Source organism: Chelonia mydas, chromosome 3 (assembly GCF_015237465.2).
Source record: "Chelonia mydas isolate rCheMyd1 chromosome 3, rCheMyd1.pri.v2, whole genome shotgun sequence".
In the NCBI taxonomy this organism is placed as follows: Eukaryota; Metazoa; Chordata; order Testudines; family Cheloniidae; genus Chelonia; species Chelonia mydas.
This window is the reverse complement of record NC_057851.1, coordinates 202593644-202611322: the sequence shown is the minus strand read 5'-3', so window position 1 is coordinate 202611322 and position 17679 is coordinate 202593644. Positions and strand designations below refer to the sequence as shown.

Sequence of the window (17679 nt, the reverse complement as noted above, 5' to 3'; positions counted from 1 at the left end):
ATAAATCAATAAACCAATGATAGACAACACAGAAACAAAGTATCAAAAGGCAGAGGTTTAATTCAAAACATTAGGTGCTATGATTATTACAAGTACATCTTTTAAAAAATCATCTTTCTCTATGGCTAGCACGAGGAATTAAGTCTCGGAGTATTTTGCATGGAAGGTAATCTAGGCGGGGCAAGTAAAGGTTTTGTCTTATCTCTGGTAACTAGTGTAGGGGTTATGGGTAAACATTCCTTTATTATACAGCTATATATCTGCTACATAAATAACATAACATGAAATGTGTGTTGCAATTTGAAGTGCTATGTTGAAGTGGTACAGTTGTGATATGGCTCCCAGGAAAATCCAGAAATCCTGAAAACCCCACGTGAGCTAACTGGGTGCTAGAAATCCACTGCCATCTTTTAAAAAAAATAAAACAAAAAACCCCCCCAAAAACCCAAAGGATACTGAATTTGCTTGGAATTGGGGTTGAATGGAAGATTTGAAGGGGCTGAAATGAGCTAAGCTCAAGTGTAAGTAGTCTCTCTTGGCCTGTCCAAGGCTGTGATCAAGTGTCTTGATGTTTTTGGTCTTTTGGCCTTGAGATGAAAACCTTGTCTGTGTCTCTTGGACCTTGAAGTGAAAAAATTATCTACTCCATAGAAATTGTGAGAATTGTGTGGAAGAAGATGGTGTTTACTCATTAAGGGACCTGATCAATTCCCATTAAAATCAGCAAAAAGGCTCATTGATTTTAGTAGGCTTCGGATCAGGCCGTAATTCTCTTCCTCTACCTTGGAGATTGCAAAGGCCATCTTGCCTTCAGTGTATCAGGATTACAAGGAGCGTTTGTCAGTGATGTTGGCTGTTATTGTCTGATAGAATTTCTGAGTAGCCGCACCATTGTAATGTGTGACTTAATATCCCCATGTGTGACACAGGGTGAAGGTAGTGAAAAACAAACTGATAGGTCTGTAAAATCTCTCTCTTGTTAGCTGGCTGCAAAGCTGTCATTACCTACAACCAGGGAGTCAGGGGAGGACGAGTTGTAGAGCTGAAGAAGACTGTGGATGAAGCTGTAAAGAATTGTCCAAGTGTCAAGCATGTCTTTGTGGCTCAGAGAACAGACAACGCAGTACCCATGGGTAATCGTGACATTCCTCTTGAAGAAGTATGTTGACTTTGTTAAATGTCACCCTTTTATCTAGATATTTCCTACAGGGTGTGATGGTTTATATCTCAGCAGGTCCCCAGGCCAATTACCAAACACATTTTCAGGGAAAGTCAGAGGCAGGGCTAGAAGCTGTGTTATTAAAATGCCTATGTAAGGGCTCCTAGCGGAGCTAAGGAGAAAGTACAGTCGGTTTAATCTAGAACGGACACACTTGTAAATAACCCAGACTATTTTATATTGGCCTTTGTTGCTATGTAGTCTCTGTGCATTATGCTGACGAGGAATATCTCTGTGGTCTGTGTATTCTCATTTTATAAATGTGGTAGATTAAAAGAATTTGAAGCAGTTACGTATTTTCTTTTCTCTCCTTTTAGTATTTTAAACCTCAACTTTTTTTTCTGTGGTCTGGTTTCTACAAATCCAGACTGCTGGCTTCAGTCTGTCTTCTCTGACACATGTAGCAAAGGGATAAAAAATCCATGAGTGGCCTGGATCAGCTGACTCAGGCTCGTGGGGCTTGGGCTCTGGGGCTGAAAAATTGCTGTGTAGAATTTGGACTATGGCTAGAGGGTCCCAGAGCTCAGGCTGCAGTCCGAACCCGAATGTCTACACAACAGTTTTTAGCCCTGCAGCCTGAGCCCTGTGAGCCCAAGTCAGGTGAGCCAAGCCAGCCGCGGCTATGCCATTGGGCTTTTATCCGCTGTAGACGTGTACCCTCAATCCTCAGTCAGCAATTTTGCTTGCTCCAAGGTAGGAATGTAAACACCGTTTAAAAAGTTCACTGTTTAAACGATTAAGAAATATTTTGTTTAAACGGTTAACCGATTAAAGGGCTGGATGGTGTGGCTGGGGCCAATCCGGCCAGCGTGGCTGGGGCTGGAGCCGCTCTAGCCGGGGCCAGGACTGTTTGCGGCAGGGCTGCTGGGGCTGGTGGGTCGGTTGGCCTGGGGGGGTTAATGGTTAAGGCAGGTTAACATTTTACATCCCTACTCCAAGGCTCCCGCTACTGCCCTAGTCTTAACCCCCTCCCCCAGATTAGAGGAATGGTTACGGCACCCTTCTCCTAATATGGGCGCAAAGACCCGGAGTACTCTAAACAAAATGGTGTTACTTACAGTTTCTGTAGCTTCTGCTGCCTGTAGAATGCCTTGCATTTACACACAACAGGTGTCATAGAATCATAGAATATCAGGGTTGGAAGGGACCTCAGGAGGTCATCTAGTCCAACCCCCTGCTCAAAGCAGGACCAATCCCCAACTAAACCATCCCAGCCAGGGCTTTGTCAAGCCTGAGCTTAAAAATATCTAAGGAAGGAGATTCCACCACCTCCCTAGGTAACGCATTCCAGTGTTTCACCACCCTCGTAGTGGAAAAGTTTTTCCTAATATCCAACCTAAACCTCCCCCACTGCAACTTGAGACCATTACTCCTTGTTCTGTCATCAGCTACCACTGAGAACAGTCTAGATCCATCCTCTTTGGAACCCCCTTTCAGGTAGTTGAAAGCAGCTATCAAATCCCCCCTCATTCTTCTCTTCCGCAGACTAAACAATCCCAGTTCCCTCAGCCTCTCCTCATAAGTCATGTGTTCCAGTTCCCTAATCATTTTTGTTGCCCTCCGCTGGACTCTCTCCAATTTTTCCACATCCTTCTTGTAGTGTGGGGCCCAAAACTGGACACAGTACTCCAGATGAGGCCTCACCAATGTCGAATAGAGGGAAACGATCACGTCCCTCGATTTGCTGGCAATGCCCCTACATATACATCCCAAAATGCCATTGGCCTTTTTGGCAACAAGGGCACACTGTTGACTGACTGTACTGGTTAATTGCAGTGACCAGAACAATGTCTTTCATTGAGGGAACCAGAGCAGATTACAACAGATTCTCCCCAGTGTGGACAGGAACCTTAAATGTTGCAGCTGCATCAGTTCAGAAGATGGCCCTTTGAATTACATTCACAGTGGACTGCAATGCCTGGTGGTTGGAAATTACCTCAAATCCTCTCTCCCTGCAACAGTACTAAGTATCAAGGAGAAAGTGCTTCAGGAATTCCAGAATATATCGATGCTACTCCAGCCGTAACCATGCTGTGTGTGGACATGCCAGGATGGTTCTGTCAGTCTCTGTAGAACATCTTTTACCTCCCCAAACTGGACGTACTGTATGGAGCTGCAGCAATAACCAAGACACAGGAGAGGCATTAATATACGGAAAGGACAGTGTAATTGTCCCATCTCTACTGAGAATGATTGTTTGGGAATATTTACAGTCTACATGGCCTGGGGGAGAAAGGAGTGACCATTAAAATGTGTTTTAGATGGTACATCTGGGAACATGCAGCTTGATGCAGAGTAGCTGTGTCAGTTTGTCAGAAGCAATAAACAAAGTACTTGGCACTTTTGCCACTGGAAATCACTACTTTGCAGCTAAAAAAATGACACAGGAGTGAAAATACATGTACTGGGCCAAGTATGTTCCAGTTATAGGAGGTAAAGCTAATAATAAACACTAACCAGAATAAACCTGCCTTGTTGGTCCATGAACCACGTATAAACTGGGGCAGTGATGTCTCCCTGAGTCTGCAAATAACCTGAAACAATTGATCTGAGAGATGTAAACTGACCAGGCATCAGTTAATCCTGAAACTTAATATCAACATCATTATTGTTGTTAAGTCTTTCCTTGTTGATCATTTTAGGATAAACATCCAGCTACTGTGTTTATCCCACAATCCCAAACTGCCTTCCATGCAGTCCAAGGTACCGAAAGCCCTAACTATTCCTTTCTCTAGTAGTTGCCAAAAACTTCCAGCTTCTCCTTTTTGCGGTGTAGTTGTGTGTTTTTAATACAGATATCTGAGACACATTGAAAATACAGGGACAGTGTGAAAGAAATGGAACTCCATGTTAAAATAAACGACACAGGGATACTGTACGGATCAGCAGGACTTGAACCCAAGCCTGCAGGCAACCAACATCCCCACACTGTCACTTGGCAATTGTAGCCTGGCTGCTCCCTCTGACCCACAGAGGTTGCTACGACTGCTGCTTCTGAACTCCTGGGATTGATGTTGGCTATGACTTGGATTCTGACTCCCAGTCGACCCCTGGAACCTCAACCCTGACCCTGATGCCTGGGATTGACCCTCAGCTTGACTCCTGACTCTGGCTCTGACCCTTGGCTTCGGTTCCCAGCTCCCAAGGTCCTACCTACCTTTGCCCAAGATCCTGACACAGACGAAATTATTCATTTTCATATTTAATTCACTAATATTACTCCAAATTTGAACTGAACTGATGCTGCTGCATTGGAGTGCTACAGGTACCAGTTGGTTGTGCTGCAAAATTTAAGTCCGTCTTGCTGTGGAGCACGTGGGGACTTTGTCTTGCCTGGGTTGGGTATATGACCATCGGAATATGCATTGACTAAAGGTAACAATAAATACATGATATGATGAGCTCTGTCATTTGCCGGATGTGTAAAATTTATTTCTGACCCTATTGGGTGCTTGTTTTGGTAAGATTGATTTGTCAAATGCTTAGAATTGACTGGAACTAGATGCAGGCTCTCAGGCATATTTGCTTGTAAATACAGGTCACCTTACAGTGTTTAAAGGGCACTTGCAATTAGTCACATGGGTCTCGGCAGACAGATGCCTAAAGAATCTTGAGGGACGCGCTTATTCCCCAAGAACAGTACAGAGTCTGCAGGAAGCAGGCTGCCTGTCAGCTTTTCCAGCCACATGTGGAGTATTTGGAATATACTTATTGCCACAGGCTTGATGCACCTGAGGAAGGGGTTGCAGTTGTAGTCCTGGCAGCCAGGCTCAAAAGTGTTTTCTGAAGAGTGATCATCTTCAAGTCTACTACATTTCTACAACCCTTTTGGGGAGATCTTTCAGCCATGTTAAGGTCCTCAAGTGAATTGTTGCAGAGTGACAAGCCATGGAAATAGTTAGAGGAGTGTGATGGTACTTCAAAAAAATGAAAACAAAAGCAAGAACAAGGAATGCCTTGGGGTATTATGATACACAGCGCTCCACAGAGTCATAAAGAGTAGGAGTTGTGATATTGCACATGGCTGAAGATGGCAAGAAGAGATGGGTTGTCTTTATTAATTATTAATGTATTATATGTTAAATAATTTTTTACATAAAAGCAGGCCCCAAGCAACATGGCTGTGGGCCCAGGGCACACTTGTAACCTGGGCCCCGTCCCATCCCACACAGATAGATGCATAGGGATAAACAGACTCATGGAGATTGTATAAATAACGTTTAGTCAAATTCAAATGTCCACAGTTTTTAGTCTGAATTTATTTCTCATGGTGATGGGCTTGTGGCCCTCTGGCTGGGTCCCTCCCTGGGACCATACCCTGGCAAAGTGTCCCCATTCCCACCCCTCACCCCCCTTTATTTGTGGCCTATACAGTGCTCTAACTTGCATGGCACTTTACAGAGATTAAAAAGGATTTGTCCCCGCCCTGCCTGGTCTTTACTGTCCCCATTAGACACAACCCGATGCTGCAGGCAGTGTGGAACCACACTGTTCTAGGGCAGTGGCACTCAGCCTTTCCAGGCCACGGGACCCCTTTCAGGAGTGTGATTTGTCTCGTGTATCCCCAAGTTCCACCTCACCTAAAAACCACGTGCTTACAAAATCAGAAATAAAAATACAGACGTGTCACTGAAAATTTGCTGACTTCCTCATTTTTACCATTTAATTATAAAATAAATCAACTGGAATATAAATATTGTCGTTACATTTCAGTGTATAGTATACAGAGCAGTATAAGCAAGTCATTGTATGAAGTGTTAGTTTGTACTGACTTCGCTAGTGCTTTTTATGTAGCCTGTTGTATAACTAGGCAAATATTTAGATGAGCTGATGTACCCCCGGAAGACCTCTGTATATCCCCAGGGGTACGCGCGAAACCATGGTTGAGAACCACTGTTCCAGAGGGAGCAATGGGAGACGTAAATAAGAAAAGGATCTCTATTTATAACAATGAACCTTTTATTATGATACAATTCCACTAATATCACTGTGTTTGAAAATTTTGTTTCGTTACGGTACCCAACCCCTTGAGTTAGCTGTACCAACACTGGATGACTGAACATGCAACGTTGGGCATTGATCTTACGTATTTATTGGTACAATACTGAAGGCTAGAAATCAGCAGGACTTAGTAATGCCAATGGTTTACATGTGAATTTTGCATGTGAATTTTCGGGAGAGTTCCACAGGAAAAAAGGACATTTTCTCTGGTTCATACACTGATTAACTGCTTTGTGTCCTTGGCAGATACTGCTGAAGAGGCTTGGAAAGACCCTGTTCTCTCCCAAATGAGTAGGTGTACAATAAATGGCCAGTCCAATTTTGTGGCAGAGGAGGCTTTGGAACACTAGTGAGAAAGGATAGTCTCCCACCTGAACAAGGTGGTTCACTTCAGGGGACTTTTTGATCATCTCTCCATGCTATGGAGCAAGAATGCGACAGGATCTGCACAGAGAGCACTCTGGGACATGTCACACGGTGGCTGAAGTGGGACGCTAGCTCTGTGTTCAAGATTTGATTAAGATTGAGCAAAAGGCTGTGGCGTTTGCATGTGATAGTAATGAAGACGCTAATCTTAGCACCTGTGCATCTGGGCAAATGACTGACTTGAGAATGGCAGTGCCTTCCTATTAATTTTCCTTGTATAGGTCAGCAGCAGTAAGAAGTAACTTCAGCATCCACAACAGCCTTAACAAAACCACTAAGGAGTTTATTTGCATTATATATACTCCCTGGGAAGATGGTGTTTGATAGTGGACCACAAGTAACTAATGAAGAATGCCAGCAATTTATACAGAAGAAAATTAAATCATCCCTCCTCTTCAAAGGGGGGTGGAGCATAAACTGCTGATATGTGCACAGTGAGCCCACTCCCCTCTGCCTGGCACTTGGGCCCAGTGGATATAAGACTGTTAAAGCAGAATGGCAGTGTTTTTGTACCCACTTTGCACAGGTGTAAATGACGCCACTGGGTGGAAGGCATAGGAAGTCAGCCTCATGGGGCTGTATTTTGAATCTAGGCCCAGGTCTGAGCAAGGAGTGGTGTGTAAACCACATCATCCCAGGAGTAGCTCTAGGAGGCACTGTGACTAAGATGCCCCTGCTGAGGCATAATTGGAATATGGAGGTGAGCTGGGGTATTGATTTACTGCTGACCTGCAGCAAATTGCTACCTCTCCACCATTGGGCCAGCTACTCTTCCCCACCTGAGGGGTGAGGGTAGAAGCTAAGCCTTCACCCTCTCTCCAGTCACTTGTTCTAGGGAGGGAATAAGCAGGCCAGGAACCCACATACTCCTGCGTGCCAGGTCCACGGTCAGGGTAACTTGAGTAGGGATATAAGGAGCTCTTACTCCCCCTCACTCCCTTTTGTCAGCACCTAGAATGTGTCAGAATTGAGCCCATAGCATCCTGAATGCCCTCTGCTGGAAGTTCTACCGATAGCTGCGCCTGGTGGGTGACGTTAGCCAGGAGGCAGCAAAGGATTCTTACTAGGGAGTTAGCTGGGTCTCTGTTTGGAGCGGGAAAAATAAAACATGGATTTTCTCTTTAAAAAAATAAGTCAAGCCTATGCCATGTATCATCAGCAGGGGCTCTCAGCTCCTTCTCTAGCCAGGAAATGGAGGCAGGCATTGGGAAATCCTAAATGTGACTTAAAATTAGACTGAGAAGTGTAAATTAGAAAAAGAAGACCCCCGCCCCATGGAACTTGGCCCCTAAAGACCTTTCTGTTATTGCAAAGTGTGGCTCATTATGGCAATCACACTTCTATTTTCTTCCTGCAACTTTTATCCTCCCAAAGTCTTGAAACCTATGAGAGTCCCTGCTGTTTTTATAGATGGCTTTATTAATCCAGTTCCCCGAAACGCCTGAGACTCACAGAAGTGTGGGTCTAGAGAATGGGTGCTGCACACCTTCCACATGAACGCTTAGGTGGGGTGTGCTGCACACATTCGTTTGTTTCTGAGTCAGGGGAACAGGTGGTGCCTGTCATTTGAGCATCCATGCAGGTCATTCTTCATCTGCTGTGTCTTCATGCTATGTCATTCTTCATCTACTACTTTGCCTTTCTTTTAGTAAATACTCAGCTCTTGCCAGTCTCTCTGCAGAAAAAGATGGCATCAGAAGAAATGACCGTTCTTCTATACGTAACTAGGACCCTGGTGAAACACTGAAGTGTTATGAAAGGATTGGTTGTGTGAGGCTAACATGTTTCTTTGCTACTTCTCTCGTCTTAGGAGATGGCCAAGGAAGCTCCTGTGTGTGCTCCTGAAAGCATGGACAGTGAAGACATGCTGTTCATGCTTTACACCTCCGGGAGCACAGGAAAACCCAAAGGGATTGTTCACACTCAAGCTGGGTATCTGCTTTATGCTGCTGTGACACACAAGGTACCTCAGCAGTGTTCCTTGCAAAAAAAGAACATTTGTGCTTTATCAGTATTGATGTGGGACATTTGTTTGTTTAATAAGGCTGCGTCTGTTAGTGTTTGCAAATTATGTGGCAAATTGTGTGTAATCGAGTTGAAAAGTACACAAGAGCATATGAATAATTAAACAGTATTGATTTGTTTTCAGGAAGTACACTACTAGGAAAATCAGATCCCGGGGGTTGTAAAGAATCCAAACGATGCAGTGACTCCACCTGAGCATTTTGAATTCATTGGTCATTTACTGGTTTAGTTTTGCACTCCAGTACTGCACTGATTGTGCTGGATTCCGAACAAGGGCCCTCCTTTTGTGATGCTCGTCTGTTGAAGAGCAAACAAATTGTATTAACACTCAGTATTTCTGCCTCTGCCACTGATTTGCGATGTGGTGCTGGGCAAGCCCGTTAGCCTCCCTGTACCTTCATTTCCCCCTAAGCCAAATGGAGCTAACGAGACCCTCCCAAAGGGGTGCTGTGAGGCTTAACTTCTTACAGTTTCTGCTTTGAGATCCCCTCCTGAAAAGTGTAATCGAAATCCATATATGATTATACTGAAGTTTCTAGATGAGATTTCAATTCTAGTCCCAGCCTCTCACTCACTTGTAATTTTCTGAGATATTCGTCTTTGGGTTAATCTCAGCTCAAAGGTGAATTTTAGAACGTTTGAGGATTATCCATTCAAGCCGATGGGCTGAGCTGTTAAACCTTTCTCCAGTGGGGTGGAGTCACACCAGTCAGCTTTTTTTTTTTTTTTTTTTTTTCCAAACAGCAGCAAGGTGGGGCATACAAATCTGTTTGCTTCTCAGTCCAAGAAGAAGGTTCCCAACTTTGCTCTAGGCATTCAGAGGGTCTTGCTTCCTACACAGATGCATTCCTCTTAAATGTATTGCCTTTCAAGCACTAGAAAATGTACTGTAGGAATAATCCAGCACTGGTAGGAACATTGACTGGCTGACTGATGAGATCTTTCCTGCCACTCCTTTCTATGACCCTTTGGTTTTGATTTCAGAGTAGAGTGTTGAATTTTTGTTGTACTCTCAGTTTTTTTGATTTAAAAGGTAAATCTAGCTGTAACTTTCCAGTTCTGGTAACATGCATCAGCTGGTGCAAGAAGGTAGATTTCCTAGGTAGAACATTTCTGATAGCTGAGGAAGTATAATCAGCCCCAGATGCTTGTTATCTAAACTATAACGTGAAAGGCTATATGTGTGTGACTGGAAGTGAATGGAGTGAGGAGTTCCTAGGGCAAGCTGAACGACAGTAAGTCTCCTGTGGATACCTTGTTTCCTTCATTAATACCCAGGGTATTAAACTGGAAACAAACGGAACACGTTGTAACGGTAAAGTTGGCTAAATCCTGAGGACCAAGCTGCCATGAGCTCAGCGTCCATTGGCATTGGTGGGGCACTATGCAGGCACAGGTGGCCTCCTGCACAGTGCGGGATCACACCTTCATTCTGACTCAGCAGACTCCCACTGAAACCAGTGGGTCTGAGTTAAGGACTAAGAACCACAGGATTTGGCCCACTCCTTGTATGAGTGGTGGTATAGCCTCCCATCCTTAGGCCAGCCTTGCCTCTGTGCATGTATAGCTCGTCTGTCTGTTCATTCTTACTTTGTGTATATGCTTTAAATGATTTTTTGCTGGCTGAGTTGAAATAATTGATCCGGTGCAGCATATGTCAGTTCTTTCAGCATTACGAAAACAGCGTCACTGTTTATCTTTGCAGCATGTGTTTGACTACCAGCAAGGTGATGTTTTTGGTTGTGTGGCTGATACTGGCTGGATCACAGGACACAGCTATGTTGTATATGGACCGCTCTGTAACGGAGGCACCTCTGTCCTGTTTGAAAGCACTCCCCTGTATCCTGACCCAGGTGAGGGCGTGATGGTCGCAGTTTTAATTAAACATGTATATGGTTTAGGAGCCTATCAAGTGTGACCTGGCTACCTTAGTAGATGTATTCTCTTTCCTATTATCACCGGTCCCATTTCTTTTGAGGATGTGACCATACAAACCAGGAATGTGTATGTATCCAGGGTAATAAAGGTGCCATCAGTATTATATTATAGATCAGAGGTGGGCAAACTATGGCCCATGGGCCACATCCAGCCCGCGGGACCATCCTGCCTGGCCCCTGAGCTCCCGGCTGGGGAGGCTAGTCCCCAGCCCCTCCCCTCCCCTCCCCTCCCCCGCAGCAACGCCGCTGCGTGGGCAGCATGGCTTGCGCCCGCTACCTCCCAGGCTTTCCAATAAGCCAGTCCTGCTGCCGGCATGGTAAGGGGAGGGGGGGTTGGATAAGGGGCAGGAGGTCCCAGGGGAAAGTCAGGAGACAGGGAGTGGTTGGATGGGGCAGAGGTTCGGGGGGGCGGGCGATCAGGAGACAGGGAGCAGGGGGGGTTGGATAGGTGATGGGGTCCCAGGGTGGCAGAGGGTGCCGGGAGGGGCGGGGGGGGGACAGGGACTGGGGGCGTTGGATAGGGGGTGGAGTCCTGGGGGGGCAGTCAGGGACAGGGGTTCCGGGAGGGGGCAGTCAGGGGACAAGGTGTGGGCGCAGGGGGTTGGATTGGTCGGGGTTCCCGGAGGGCCTGTCAGGGGTGTGGATAGGGGTCGGGGAAGTCAGGGGACAGGGAGCAGGGGGTCGTTGGATAGGGGCGGGGGGTGCCGGGAGGGGGCGGTCAGGGGACAGGGAGCAGGGGGTTGGATGGGTGGGGAATTCTGAGGGGGGCAGTCAGGGGGCTGGAAGTGGGAGGGGGCGGATAGGGGGCAGGGGCCAGGCTGTTTGGGGAGGCACAGCCTTCCCTACCAGGCCCTCCATACCATTTCACAATCCCGATGTGGCCCTCGGGCCAAAAAGTTTGCCCGCCCCTGCTCTAGCTACAGCAGATAGTTGCTGTAGAGTTTTGTCTCAGTGTTTACTTCCGTGTTCAGCGTTTGTAACAGTAGCTTTGTTCCGTAACCAGACAGACTAAAGAAGAATATTTGGGATTTTGCAGGTCGTTATTGGGAAACTGTACAGAGGTTAAAAATTAATCAGTTTTACGGTGCACCTACTGCTGTACGCCTGCTGCTGAAGTATGGAGATACGTGGGTGAAGAAGTATGACAGATCTTCCTTAAAAACCCTGGGATCAGGTGAGAGGAATAGATGTTCTTTCAAATACAGGTTTCACATACAGTTGTTTAGTTACTATTAATGAAGAGCCCAATGCCAGGGCAATTGAATAAATATCTTTGAATTATCCCCCATTTCCTAGATTCCTGTATGAGAATAACGTTCTCCAGAAAAAGACGCCAAAAATTCCGTTGTGCTTGTTACATCATAGAGCATTAATAGTTGTAAGGCTTGGGATGCTTAGACAGCCCCTGCATCAGCATTGTTTCGATTTTCTAAATACCCCCAAAATTACCTTCACTTAGTACTTACCTTCCCTTAGATTCCTTTTTGCTTTTCACCAGTCCTAGGAAAGGAATGTCTTAAATTGTGAGGTTCATATTTAGGGCCCTACCAAATTCACAGCTATGAACAATATGTCACGGACTATGAAATCTGATATTTTGTGTGCTTTTACCCTATACTCTACAGATTTCCTGGGGGAGACTCCAGCGTTTCTCAAACTGGGGGTCTCAACCCAAAAGGGGGTTGCAGAGGAGTCACAAGGTTATTGGAGGGGGGTTGTGGCATTGCCACCCTCACGTCTGCGCTGCCTTCAGAGCTGGGTGGCCGGAGAGCAGCAGCTGCTGGCCAGGTGCCCAGCTCTGAAGGCAGCTCCCCGTCAGCAGCAGCGCAGAAGGAAGGGTGGCAATCCCATACCAGGCCACCCTTCCTTCTGCGCTGCTGCCTTCAGAGCTGGGCGGCCAGTGAGCGGCGGCTGCTGGCTGAGGGCCCAGCTCTGAAGGCAACAACACAGAAGTAAGGGTGGCAATACCAGCACAGCCCATCCTTGCTTCTGCGCTCCTGCCGGTGGCGGCTCTGCCGTCACAGCTGGGCTCCCGGCCAGCAGTTGCTGCTCTCCAGCTGCCCAGTGCTGAAGGCAGCGCTGTTGCCAGCAGCAGCACAAGTAAGGGTGGCAATACTGAGAGCCCCTACAATAATCTTGCGACCCCCCCAACAACCCTCTTTTGGGTCAGGACCCCTCCAGTTACAACACTGTGAAATTTCAGATTTAAATAGCTGAAATCATGAAATTTGTAATTTTTAAAATCCTATCATCATGAAATTGACCAAAATGGACGGTGAATTTGGTAGGGCCCTACTCATATAACACAGGCACCTTGGGCTTCTTCTCATGCCTCAGCAAAATGCTATCAGTAGTTAGTAGGTGTAGACAAATTATTTATGATCAGAAATGCCTGGCATTGCAGGCATGCGATGGATTTAGGCTCGGCAGAACTCGATTTTCCTTTTCTTTAAATAATTTCAATGGATAATATTGATTATTTTTAAGCATTTAAAATTTTTTATCTATTTAAATTTTCAAAGTTGCACAAAATTATGGGTTTTAAGCTTTTTTTTCTTCAATTTTTATCAATTTACTTTTTCCTGGGTGAGGGAAATTAAGGAGGGAATTAGACCATAATTATTCAATGACAGACTTTGAGATTTAGAAAGTTAAACACAAATTGTCAAAATCACATGTCAAAATATGCAAAGCAAATATTCTTAAATCAAACTATAATAAGTTCTCAAGCAGCATTTTGCTTACTTTGCCTATCTGTAATTTCAGTTATCATCAATGGAAATATTTTTGGATGGTTTGCTGTTTATGGTGATATTGACATATACCGACATTTACCAATAAAATCTAATTCTTCCAAGACTATATGTAGGGAAGGGAAAGCACACTGCATACAAATCCTTTCACCAGAATTCACCCTTCTTTCTTTACTGTTTTGGATTTAGTGGGAGAACCAATTAACCATGAAGCTTGGCAATGGTTCTACAATGTAGTGGGAGACAGCCGGTGCACCCTTGTTGACACTTGGTGGCAAACAGGTAAAAAGCACTGATGGGGAGGGAAAACATGTTCACGGGGAATTCTCATGGAGTGATGAGAAAGTGGTGACAACTTTGCCACTTTTTGGAGATTTTTTTCCCTGAAACATTTCGAGTTTTCAGCAGACTTTGATCCGCTCTTTAAACTGGCTGAAACCCAGCAATGTTTTTTCATGAAATGTTTTCACTGAAATTTTGAACATTTGGAAGTTTGGACCAGTTCTAGAAGCAGAAAACAGTTTTCATTGTTCAGTTGAAAGTGAAAGGCTGCTGTCTGAAGTGGAAACCACACAGTAGTTATTCTGACAACTGAACTTTTCTTTATCATGAAAACCTACGTAATGTACGGCAAACTGTAACATTGAATCACAGACTCTGCCTAGGTATTTGCTTGTCCTGTTTCCCTATGGAAAATAGAACTGTGTAGCCAAGGGTATTTGTTTCATTACTAGAGTTCATCGGAAAATACAGTTAAAATTGCTTTGTTTTGTTTCAGGAGGGACATGGGGAGAAGTTGTTATGCTATTTTGCAGTTAGCTGTCTGCAGCCCTCCCCGTGTGAATGAAGTAGCTTTATTTGACAGTGAAGGAAGGGTGGCCATGTTGCGACTTAAGGGGACTTTTGCATTGAGCCATCTCACAGAAAGCAGGAGTGCACTTCTGTAATTCATCAATTTGCTTAGGCTGGTTCTTGTGCATCCCATCTTAATGAAGTGCGGCTTGCCTCTCAGCTACACGAAGGCCAGTTTGTAATGCTCTAGTAATGGAAAGGGGCCTTAACTTGGATGTAAATAAAATCTGCTCCTTAGGTGTCTTTACATGACCAGAGTGGGTCACGGTGGGTTTAGTGTGAGTGACAATCAGGCCCATACTGTTAATCTGTTGCCTGGATTGGCTATGTCTAGTCGCAGACGGTATAACTACACTCGTGGCTGGCCCGTGCCAGCTGACTCGGGCTCGTGGGGCTCAGGCTAAGGGGGTTTTTAATTGAGGTGTAGACGTTTGCATTTGGGATGGAGCCCAGGCTCTGGGACCCTCCCTCTTGCGGTGTACAAGAGGCCAGGCTTCAGCCCGAGCTGAAACATCTATACCCTAATGAAGCAGCCCTGCAAGGCCAAGTCTCGCGAGCCTGAGTCAGCTGACATGGGCCAGACATGGGCATTTAATTGCAATATAGAAATACCGTGAGGTCACTAAAGAAAAATGCAGTAATCTTTACTGTTCTTACTGAAGGACTTCACTGAAGTAAATCCTCCTCTAGACCCTTCCCTGCTCATACCCCAACAACAGGTTCCTGTTCTTCCCCGTCCTATGATGGTGGGAAAGAATCTCTTTCTTCTCACACTGAACAAGGAACTCAGTTGCAGTAAGGAAGCCAGTGTTAGTTCTGAAACAGCTTTCTGTCTCCCTTTCTGTGCTTCACAAAGTTTTACAGCTTCTGCCTTGAATCTTCCCCAGCTCCCCTCCTGCCTAACTTTTTGCTACAGACTTAAAGAAATAGTACACATATCCTCACACTGCCCTCTCCCTCTCCTCTGCCAAAGGAGACCCCTCCCACTTCCCTAGCCTCCCATCCACTGCCGATGCAGCAGGTGAATTGACTACCATAGTGTCAGCTCAATTTCACCTTTCACAATCAATGTAATTTACTTTATTAATTGGCCTTTGTCCTCTTTGGAACATTGTCTTTGGAAGCAGCGGTATGTCACCAGAGAATAAAACTGAACGGGCATAAAGATTAGCAAACCATACTTTAAGAATCCATTTGAAAGTATTTGGGTGAGTAGATAAGGTGAGAGGGGGATTATGAGAGAGAATTTGTTTATGAGAGAGAGAGAGAGAGAGAAATTAAGGTAGCTCTTAGGCCATGTCTATATTAGCGGAACAGCTGTACGGATGCAGCTGCGCCGCTGTAAGATCTCCTGTGTAGCTGCTCTATGCTGACGGGAGAGAGCTTTCCCATCGACATAACTAAACCAGCCCCAGCGAGCGGCGGTAGCTGCATCGGCAGGAGAAACTCTCCCACCAACATAGCGGAGTGCACGCGACCACTTATGCTGGCGAAACTTATGTCACTTGGAGGGGGTGTTATTTTCACAGCCCTGAGTGACAAGTTTCACTGACATATGTGGTAGTGGAGGCGTGGCCTTCGTGTTAATATATTAGGCAGTGGGGTCTGTGCTAATACGACTGAGTGATAATATGATTCAAAGCTGGTGTGATTTTCAGGTCTAGTTTTAAATGATGTAGAATAGAGACTAGACTGTTTATAGCTTTTGAATTAGAGCGACACCAAAGGTAAACTGTTGTAAATGATTCTCGAGGCACTAAATTGTATTATAGAATAAATAAGGGCTGTTCTTAGAAACACGTCTCTTAATAGGGCATTTCAGTGCTTGGGTTCTTCTTTCTCAGTCACACAAAGGGTATATGGCTTCTGCTAATGGACTTGCTCCTGCTCCCATTAAAAAACCCCAGCAAAACTCTCATCAACTTCAGTTGGAGTAAGATTATGAATGTTTGCCAGCTAGCTAGACATATTCACATTGAATCATGTGTTAACAAAAAGTAGTGACCCAAGAAAAGTTAACTTTTTTCTACTAATTTGTAAATAAAGCTTGACCCAAGAATGGATTGTGAGTTGCTCCACAAGTTACTAGATTTATTGAATGGAAAGACAGAAGCAGAAAGTAGATAAGGAACGTAGGACGATAAGGCTTTAAATAAGAGCCTTTCTGCATAGAAATTCCATTTGTGCCTCTTTCTGAAGAGCCAGATCATACCTTCTGTGATAAAGCCCACAAGAAGTGCACAGATGGTCTAGGAAACTCTGTGAGTTCATCTGGTGGAATTGCTAACTGGTGTTCCCCTCCGAGTGGAGGGGGCAAGGAGCGCCCAAACCCAGTAGATCCTGGAGATCCTAAGTTGGAGCTCCTCCTCCTAGGCAGCATTGTTCACCAAGGAGTTTTGCTGACATTGGGTACCCCAGTCATGACTGCATCCTGCTCTTCTCCATAGAGAGCGTTAGTGCCCCTGCAGAGTCAGCTAAGAAGCACGCTTTGTTTCTAAGACCAAGAAAATCTGTGTTGGTCTCCAAAGTACTGAATTTACTGGGTGGTACAGAATAGAACAGCTGTGGCTTTGGCTTCATTGCAGTGCTACAAACTCTGTCGGAGAAGTGTAGGAGCACTCAAAATAGGTGCGGGAGGAGAGAAGGTTTTGGTGACTGTCAACAGGAAATAGTTAAGGAAACAGGTGAAACAACAAGCACGCCTGGGTGATATTTAAGCAAAAGCCTGTTTGTGCTTAACGCATTGCAGAGGTGTTCAAAGACTTGCGTGACCATTGCTGAGAGATTCTGTCAAGGTCATTGTCAACTTGGACTGTGTGACAAGCAAATGCAAGGTGTGCACATTCAAAGTACCCACACACCGTACCTGGCTTTCCTGGCTTTGCAACGTGCCGCTTTGGAGTGGATTCTCCCTCTTTCTGGAGTTCTTTGCCATCTCTTAATTAAAGACCAATTTAGTTAAACTGCTGTAAAACCCCTGCATGGACTCGCTGACACTGATTTCAATCTGGCTTGTGTCAACTTAGCTGAAGTTGACTGTTTACCACAATAAGCTAAATTGCTGTAAGCTATTTTTAAACCAGTTTAATAGTGTCCACACAGAAATGTGTACTGGTTTAACTAGATCAGTGGAAAAAAAATCCCTTTAATTACATCAGTGCAAGTTGGAGCGTAGGCTCTGCCTAAGGTACTGCCCACTGTGAATAAGGATGGAAAGTTGTAATTTCCTCCCATTCTTTGCATTGTCTTGCCTTTGTTTTCTCTTTTTCATTTCTTCAGGGATTTTGCCCCATTCACCCCCTACCACCTTGCATCTCTCCCTTGGATCTGCACTACTCTACTGGCTGTTACGTAGTCAGTCCTTGTGCTGTGTAGCAGATGGCCTGGCCTATATTTTAAATGTTGTTTTACAGTACTGTGATTTTAATTAATGTTCAGTTATATTGAACATCCGTTACAACGGAGC

General features: G+C 45.1%; 1 protein-coding gene across 5 annotated transcripts in view; it reads left to right on the top strand.

Moving 5' to 3' along the window:
* Positions 1-17679, top strand: part of ACSS1 (acyl-CoA synthetase short chain family member 1) — an 80175-nt gene that overhangs the window by 42286 nt on the left and 20210 nt on the right. For all 5 annotated transcript variants that reach the window (XR_006290008.1, XM_043544209.1, XM_037896362.2 and 2 more), the window contains 5 exons: positions 984-1159; positions 8457-8609; positions 10377-10524; positions 11645-11782; positions 13551-13643. Coding sequence is in view for 4 of the 5 variants with exons in the window: in XM_043544209.1 (XP_043400144.1) it covers positions 984-1159; positions 8457-8609; positions 10377-10524; positions 11645-11782; positions 13551-13643 (708 nt within the window). In the remaining variant the exon portion in view is untranslated. The remainder of the gene's footprint in view (positions 1-983; positions 1160-8456; positions 8610-10376; positions 10525-11644; positions 11783-13550; positions 13644-17679) is intronic.